Here is a 9,514-nt window from a genome sequence, read left to right as displayed (position 1 = left end):
CCTGTTTGCCTTAATTCTTTGTCAGGACGTGCTGTGTTATCTGTTTCTCCTCCTCCTCATGTGTATTTTTGTTCAAGAAGTCTGCATTTGGGTTTGCAACCTGCACATCTCATGACAGCTTCGACCATGGTGGTACACTATATTGCCAAAGGTATTTGCTCATCTGCCTTTATACACATATGAACATGAGTGACAGCCCGTTCTTAAACCCAATGGATTAATATGATGTCAGCCCACCCTTTGCAGCTATAACAGCTTCGACTCTTCTGGGAAGGTTTGCCACAAGGTTTAAGTGTGTGTTTATGGGAATTTTTGACCGTTCTTCCAGAAGCACATTTCCACACCAATCTCACTCATCCATGTCTCTACAGACCTTGCTCTGTGCACTTATATTGGAACAGGAAGGGGCCATCCCCAAACTTTTCCCACAAAGTTGAGAGCACGATATATGCTGAAGCAATAAGAGTTCCTTTCATTGGAACTAAGCAGCCAAGCCCAACAGCCCCCCCCCCCCCCCCCCCCCCCCACACACACACACACACACACACACGTTGTGCTTGGTGATGTAAGGCTTGGATGCAGCTGCTTGGCCATGGAAACCACTTCCATGAAGCTCTCTACACACTGTTCTTGAGCTAATCTGAAGGCCACATGAAGTCTGGTGGTCTGTAGCAACTGACTCTGCAGAAAGTTGGTGACCTCTACGTATTTAGCACCTCAGCATGTGCTGACCCCACTCTGTCCTTCTACATGGCCTACCACTTCATGGTTGAGCTGCTGTTGTTCCCAATTACTTCCACTTTGTTATCACACCACTAACAGCTGACTGTGGAATATTTAGTAGTGAGGAAATTTCTTGACTCAACTTGTTGCACAGGTGGCATCCTATCACGGTACCACGCTGGAATTCACTGAGCTCCTGAGAGCGACCCATTCTTTCACAAATGTTTGTAGAAGCAGTCTGCATGCCTAGGTGCTTGGTTTATACACCTGTGGCCATGGAGGTGACTGGACCACCTGAATTCAATCACGACACCCTCCCTCCAATGCTCCGCATTCATTTTAGTAACATTCTGCTCTGTTACATCAAAATACCACTATTATTGGGGACCTGAAGTATGTGGGGCTTGTAGTAATGAGCCACCAACCACTGCCAGTTATGTGCTCATTCAGATAATTTTCCAATGGCATTTCAGATCAAGTAACACTCATAGCAGGCAAATAGGAGTTGTTTATGTATCACTTAAAAGACTGGAAAATATTTACCATTCATCTATATCTTGACAGTTGCATGGGTCTACAAAGAGTGTGTTGAAAGCACTATGATTCATAGAACTTTATATACACAGATTTGTGCTTTTCATAGTCATGTTCAATCAAATCAACTTGCCACCTGGATTCTGATCAGTTCTGTAGGGACTTCAGAATTAATAAAGAGCAAAGGTGATGCACAGGATCAATTGGAAATGCCAAAAAAAATTATTTATGGCTGCAAGTGCAAAAATGCACGAATGGGAGTGTGACAAAAAAGGAAAAAGCCTTTTGATATTTTAAAAACCAATTGTACATTCTGCTCCAAGCCTTTTGACTATTAGCTCCATTGGCATATACCAAATCAGCAAGGGCACCTGGAGATTTGGGTTCGTCCTTGCACTGGCTAAACAAAGAAATTCACATAACTAAAATCAGTTTAAATCAGCAAGTTGGGCACATCTCTTTTTTTTATTAACATTAATTTACATCTTACAAAATGAATAAACAACTGCTAATTGTAATTTTTAAAGGCAAATTGTTACTTTAAACACTGAATATTTAAAATGTTTTTTAACATCCAAAGATGAGAAATGTTTTGTTACTCTACACACATTATGTGACAACAGAATTTTAAAATCATGCTAATATATAGTTGTTCATAGAGTTGCATTCTATAAAGTTTATTTATAAGTAATTACTTTAAGACTTTACATTCCTTGAGTGTTTGTGTTTTGTGTGTTATTTCACACAGAATAGCTCTTTGACAGAAAACAGGAGTTGCAACTTGAGGTTACAGTGAGTAGAAAAACACTGGGCCCTTTTTATACAATAGCCATGCATGTTATTCAAATTACTTATATATTATTTGTTTATTGGTAAAAGAACTTTTTTTTAATCTCTTTTAAAGTGCAGAAAATGTTTATCACAATTATGGTACAGTTTTGGAGCATTCCAAGCAGATGATGAAAGTCTGTAGAGAAATGGAGTGCAGCAAAGTGCTCTAGACTTACACATCAGTGGCACTGTCATAATTACAGGTTATCAAAGTTCTTTTGACAAGCTTAGGGGTTTGACAACATTTAACTTAATAATTCATGCATTGCACACAAATGTGTGACCCTGCAAATCACAATCAATAGACATTTACAATACCTGTGCACTGCTTGCACCAATTGTGTGCAGTGACTTTTACAGAAAGGCAAGCAGCAACTAAGCTGAACATACTGATGAACATACCTGTTCAACTTGCTGATTTAATTAAACCAGACATGGAAGGTTTTGATGTTCTTTGTCCATCATCAAGGCTTTCCTTGGTTTCTAACAGAACACTGTTTGAGATGTAAGGAGAGAGATTGCTTTCACTTTGGTAGGTTTTAATTGGTCAATTTTTAGATTTCACTGGACAAGCATGGCCACCTTGCTTGCCCTGATGGAATGCCACTGGCTTGCCGAGGGTTGTTGACTCAAGTGCTCTATTTTCTCCTTCTCACACAACAGTTGAGGATTTCTAAAACCATTCATTGTTGTGAAGATCAAAGGCATAAGATGTAATTGTCTGAGAATAAAGTTACATCACTGTTACTGATTAACCACTTTAATTCATTGCTGCCCTCCATTCAAGATTTGGAGACACTGGAGCCTTTTGGGGCATGTCTTCCTGCCCTCACACCAATCCTGGTTCCAGTGTGAAGGCCACTTTCATGGGCCTGTTGGATCCTAAAGGCTTCTCTCAGGTTCTGAGCTCGGACCTCCTTGCTCTGGATCTCCTCTACTACTCGACTAGGGAACCATCCCCTTTCACCATCATGGAGCCGTTCACCCATCATCCAGCCTGGAACATGGAAGACACAGACCAGAAGTGAGCAAAGACAAAATTACAGAAAAAAAATGCACAAACGAAAATATATATCCAGTAATGTTTGTAAACAAATTTTTTGTTTACAAACATAAGTAGATTTTGTATCTACACACCATCATCTGTTGTTTCTAGAAGGTTTAAAATATCAGCCATCTCAGTGGAGAGTTCATCTGGTTCCTGAGCTGAGTACGACTGAATACACTGCACCTGTGGAGAATCTGAAAAATATACATGGCTTAACTTCATATCTCAATGGACAAAGAACTGTATTTGTGGTTTCAATATTATGTCTCACCTGTTTGGTGAGCACTTGTAGAAGTAAAGCGTGTGCGCCGGTTAGGAGTGAGTGCACAGATCCATCGAAGCTTATCACTCCTGTTCACAGGATGGTACTGATTAATAATCACTTAAAGAAAACCCATTACAAAGTTGTTGTATGGTGTGTTCAATTTTTTTTTTTTTTTTTTAATAGAAGGCATTGTATGCAAAACAGTGTAAACCTGTAAGGTCTAAGCCAACATCAATGCCGTGACACCTTCCATAAAGGGAAACATAATTCACTGAACATGTGGTTTTTAGAAAACAACATTCTAAGGGTGCGCTCACATCTTGGACCATGGTTGAGCATGATTATCCCCACTCCCTACCGACCCGCACTTACTCTGCATTTAATGATCCAGGCACATGTATGCTTGAGTTTGTTTTTTTCCCACATGCACTTTTGAAAGCATCTTTACAGACCACAATGAGGTTCATGATTTTATGCATTCTGTGGCATAATTGGAGACATTTCACAGGGAACTAAAAGACATTACTGAACCTGTCTCTGAAGAAGCCATGCAAGCCCAAGCCATGACATTATCTCCACTTTATCTCAACTTTAGCCTTTCCATCACGTTGGTAAAAGTTCATGTTCATGTTGCTGATGTCACTAACAGTTGTTTTAGGGCCTTTCTTTGCAGCACTTGCAATGTTTCTGTCATCAACTGCTGTTGTCTTCCTTGATCGACCTGTTCCACATCTGTTATTTAGTACAGCAATGATAACTTTCTTTGTCAGGATATTTCAAACGGTTATACTGACTGTGGCCAATGTTTGTGCAATGGCTCTGATTGATTTGTCATCTTGTCTCAGCTTCATAATTACTTGTCGTTCACCCACAGACAGCTCTCTGGTTTTTATATTGGTTACTCCTCTAACTATAAATGCACAGGCAAAATCCAAATCTGGAACTGTGCGTAGACATTTGGCGCTATTTATTGTTTGAATAATTAATGTATCAAGAAACACCTGGGCAACAAAACACACCTGTCAGTCACATGTTCCAATACTTTTGCTCACAAGAAAAATGGGTGGCTTCAGACAAAAAGTGCTATCTCCTGAACTGTGTATCAGATCCAGATGTAAATACCTGGAAATGAAAACTGAGATGTTGATTATTGTTCCAATACTTTTGGAGGGGAGTGTATGCTTAAGTACATTTTATTGTAGAAACAAATGTGTCTGTCTCATGTATATTTTTCTTGCCTGGTGTCACCAAAAGCATATCATCATTGTCATCATTACTACACTTTTTTACTCTATTTTATGAAAATGGCAAAGAAAACATGACAAAAACAGCTCAGTGGAATCCTGACCTGATTCTGTTTGAAATACTCACATACTGGAGGTCTTGAGCATGTAGTTCACCTGACGCTCATCCTGGTTCTCAAGCAGCTTAAGATTAAAAACATTGGCCAGCTGCTGACCCTGGTCTTCAAGATCTTCAGTTCTCAACATGGCCCGTGTACATGAGTCAAGTACCTGGAATTTGTCCCCACTGATAACAGTAACAGTATGACAGAATTAATGTCTCCTACTTTACAGTGTCAAATGATTTGTTTTAATGTAAACAAATATACAGTTTCCATTTCATTTGGTACACTTTTCTTGAAAGTAGTCTAAAAAGTTCTACAGTAATCCTTCCTTAGTAAGGATTGCTTTTAGTTTTCAGTGAAACCGTTTTACATGCATGTCCTGATTTTGACAAGTGGTTGTTGTCAGGAGACCAGCATTTAAATGATGCCCACAGTGTCTCAGGCAATTAATACAGTGTCTCAGGCACAATATTAATTGTGTCAGGCGATTAATAATGTCATAACAGAAAACCCTGCTGTAGATGTTTCATGTGTTGTTTATGTATAGGAGAGACAAAAAGAGATAGATAGAGCTCAATTATCTTGTTCTTTTCATTAATATAGCAGAAGACAATATCAGTTTAAATGTGAAACAAAGTTTTGAGGTCAATATTAATATGATGAGCTGAGGATCATGTTAGAAGAATGAAGCAATGTTGATCTTAGTTGCCTAGGATGGTCTGAAGTTTAGACCAGTTTGTTGTGTAGTTCAACTGAATCGCATTCAACTAAGAGATACACTATATATCTCCAAAAGTATTCGCTCATCTACCTTCACACACATATAAACTAGAGTGACGTCCCATTCTTAATCCATAGGGTTTAATATGATATCGGCCCACCCTTTGCCACTAAAACAGCTTCAAATCTTCTAGGAAGGCTTTCCACAAGCTTTATGAGTGTGTTTATGGGTCTTCCAGCATGAAAATGACCCAAAATATACCACAAAGGTAACAAAGGAGCGACTAAAGAAGAAACATATTAAGATCGTGGAGTGGCCTAGCCAGTCTCCGGATCCAGGAGGTGTGTTGTCTGGGACTTTTGCCCACTGGTAGGGTCTCCCAAGGTAAACTGGTCCTGGGTAAGGGGCCAGACAAAGAGCAAAGTCTCCTGCCAATAGAAAATCTGTGGAAGGAGCTGAAGCTTCAAGTTGCCAAGCAGTAGCCAAGAAACCTAAAGGATTTAGAGAGTTTCTATCGAGAGGAGTGCACCAAAATCCCTCCATAGATGTGTGCAAACCTGGTGACCAACTACAAGAAATGTCTTACCGCTGTGCTTGACAACCAGGGTTTCTCCACTAATTACTAAGTCATGTTTTACTTCGGGATCAAATACTTATTTCACTCATAACTTTTATGTCATGTGTTTTTGTTGGATATTTGGTTGCTTTTCTGTCCCTCTCCATTAAAATTAAACTAACATAAAAATTAGAGACTGTTCATTTCTTTGGAAGTGAGCAAACTTTCACATTCAGCAGGGGGCTGTAATTAACAAAGGTGTGTGTTACCATCCAACTGGCTGGCAGATCTTAACACCTCTTCTTGCTATTCTCATAACTTATTTCCTAGCAACTGTCATGTCTTGCTGCTTGGCCCCCTCATTGCTGCTTGCAGCTATATTTAGTATTAATTCAGTCAATAAACTGATATTTTTGCACAAATAACATGGATGAACAAATATAAAATAACATTTCAAAAACTATAAAAAATGGTGAATGGACAAATGAGATATTTACTACTGTACTGCAAAATCTAATTTGGTGATCTATAAAACTGATTAGTAAAAGTTTCCCCTGCAGCTGTTAATAGGAAACATCCTCCATTCAGTAATATAATAAATTTATTAATAATTTTAATACCAGTTACCATTTTTTCTTCATTATTATTTGCACAGAGCAATAAAATTGTGACCTGATATTTGGAAAATTGGAACAGGTCTTGCTTTATAGTTCTGTAAATGCATTAATATTATCTAGTTAGAACTTCTTATGTTTAGTAAAGACCGTTAAGTAAGTGTCTGTGTAGGTTCTCAGTCGTCCAGGATGTGGTAGTTTTGAGTGCTTAAATGGAAGGTAACTGGACTTGTTAAGGTTCATGAATAACTTTCACTGCTGATCCAAGAGGGCTCTTCAGTTCTAAAACAACTGGATGAGAGGCCCCGGTATTTAACCCCTAGTGAGGATACCCGAAAGAGTGTCCTGCTTCCTTTAAATGCAGTTGCCTTCTTTTTAAGCACTCAAGACATTACGTAAGTGAATTATCTTCTGAACAATGCTGCTGTTCTGTAATGGACAGAAAAGCAGTTGCACTAATGTTTGGTAAGAATGACAGACCAGTGATAGGAAAGTATTAAGTTAAATTAACTGAGGAGAGTCAGTCTTTAATCACTACAGAGCAGAGAGGTGTGGTAAACATACACAAGATGGTAAGAGGTGAAACCTCAACCTGTTTAAAAGATGTACAGATAACTTTAATGTGAGAATACCTTGCTAAAGCCTTACCTACGTTTGGTGACCAGCAACAGATTGTTGAAAAGGAACAGGTAGACAGGTTGGTGGAGCTTACGGCTTCTCATGGTCCTAGTACTCTTAGGTCCAACCATTAGCTGTACTTCACCCTTCTTTAGCAACCAGCGTGAGTGGGAAATGATGGGCACAGACTACAAGGTTAACAGAAGTAACAAACAAATAAACAAAATTGGTCTGGCCAATGTGGAAAACATTTCAATCACAGAGATAACAGTGAAAACATACAGCCAGGAATTGAACCACCAACCTTCCACTTAGTAGGTGACCTGCTCTACCTCCTGAGCCACAGCCACCCCAAATATAAATAAGTGATCTAAAACACATCTTTTCTGTGTCTCAGAAAGAGACACGAACATGTTGGAACCAAAACTCAGACAAAAGTAGACATTTTACTCTAGTATAACGTCCATATATTACATATCTTTGGCCTGAGCAGTTCTTTAATTAGATGTCTTCTTTTTTAGCAATGTAAGCATGAGAACCCAAATCCAAAAAGCTGATATTGAAAATAGTCTGCTACTCGACCTCTGGGTAGCACTGATATGGGCTCCAATCTGAGATTATTTCTTAGGCTGATAAATATAATAAATTTATCCTCTTCAGCAGAAGTAAATTTTGATCTTTTTATTCTTGGGTGATGCTTGTGAAAGATTTTTTTAAATATTTTTTTTACTTGAAGAAATCTTTTAAATTGTTTTTTAGACTGACTGACTTTAATGTTTTTTGTTTTTTTTCTTTGAGTGTTTTTGTTGCAATAGTAGTGCACTGTAGTTTTGTTTTTGCTGTGTACCAACAATACTTCAGCAATACACAATTGATGGTCTGATATGTTTTAAAGTAAAGAAATCCCACTACCTAACCTTTAACAAGGACACCTTGTTTAAAAAAAAAAAAAAATCCAAAAGAAGACCTCATGACCTCATTGGTGAAGACCTCATGAAGCTGAGGATATTACCAACAATAGTATTTACTGGTAATATCCTATAATTATTCATTTCACCAAAACACTGGCTGCATTGTTTGGCATCGGGGACACTGCACTTTGTTGGTTTCATTCATAGCTTTTATAAAGATTTTTTTCAGTCACCATAAATAACTGTTCAGCATCTTTGTATTACTTTGTACCTAAGGTTTGATTTTAGGTCTGATTTTATTTTCTATTTATTTGTTTCCACTTGGTAATACAGTACAGTACTGTGTAAAGTCTTGAGCCACCCTTCATTTTTTTATATTTTACTAGGAAAATGGCAGTAAGTGTAGCACTTTATTAAAATGCACAAACATTGGTACAATTCTAATGAGTGTTAAAGTCAATATTTGGTATGACCACCTCTTTTCTTCAACAAAGTCTGAACCCTCATCTACAAACATAATTACTGATGAGGTCCAGTATCTGGGGAGGCCAGTCCATGACTGATAGTGTTTGGGATCATTGTCATGCTGAAAAATCACTTCATATACTTTATTGTTCTCTTATATTGCCATATGTATTGGTGTAGGATAACATACAAAAGTGCACTGCAACAATTATGAATACTTCTACCCAGGTAGGGTTTCAAAAACACACTAACATGTTATTTTTGAAATTACATATGTTAAAATTTAAGGACCCAGTTGAATATCACACTGCACAAGTAGCGTATAACACATGGAATAAACTATTACCAAGAAATATACAAGGGGGTTATAATCTGAGGGGGAAATATAATTTAAAACCTTGTAAAGCACGGACAACAGTGAAAACCTTTTGTGTTTCTATCTGTGAAAGCAAACGATCAGCAGATCTACAGCAATGTTCAAACATTTTCCAGTTTAATTTTTGGAAAAAAAAATTCTAAAAATACTTGGATGAGGAAGAACCAAGTAGTATCTGAGTGTCTGTATATATGAATGTGACTATAAATATGGTATTCGGAGGTATATAGTGTAGGTATGTGTAAATGTGTTTTGTACATGTGTGTATGTATGCATGTATACATGTGAAAATTTTTACCACCTCATACCATACGATACGTGCATTTTAGATTTAAGCTCCTTATTTTAAAATATATATGTTGATTTATTTACTTTTTTGTATTTTATTATTAACTGGTTGCTCTAACACCATAATCTCCCAATCTTTGGGTTAAATAAAGTATTTCTTATTTACTTCCTCCCCCTTCACAACTTGCCACCCTACCATGGTCAAAAGGTTTGTGT

At 37.8% G+C, this 9,514-nt stretch overlaps 1 protein-coding gene across 1 annotated transcript in view; it reads right to left on the bottom strand.

The window, feature by feature from the left end:
• Window positions 1–1,796: 1,796 nt before the first annotated feature.
• ngef (neuronal guanine nucleotide exchange factor) overlaps window positions 1,797–9,514 on the bottom strand; it is a 52,618-nt gene continuing 44,900 nt past the window's right edge. Inside the window, exons 11-15 of the mRNA XM_030744889.1 lie at window positions 7,289–7,446; window positions 4,773–4,931; window positions 3,408–3,487; window positions 3,226–3,330; window positions 1,797–3,085 (exon numbers count right to left, since the gene is read on the bottom strand). Coding sequence (XP_030600749.1) covers window positions 2,871–3,085; window positions 3,226–3,330; window positions 3,408–3,487; window positions 4,773–4,931; window positions 7,289–7,446 — 717 coding nt within the window. The 3' untranslated portion in view covers window positions 1,797–2,870. The remainder of the gene's footprint in view (window positions 3,086–3,225; window positions 3,331–3,407; window positions 3,488–4,772; window positions 4,932–7,288; window positions 7,447–9,514) is intronic.

The sequence above is a fragment of the Archocentrus centrarchus genome, chromosome 13, assembly GCF_007364275.1.
Source record: "Archocentrus centrarchus isolate MPI-CPG fArcCen1 chromosome 13, fArcCen1, whole genome shotgun sequence".
Classification (NCBI taxonomy): Eukaryota; Metazoa; Chordata; class Actinopteri; order Cichliformes; family Cichlidae; genus Archocentrus; species Archocentrus centrarchus.
This window is presented reverse-complemented; position numbering and strand designations above follow the sequence as displayed.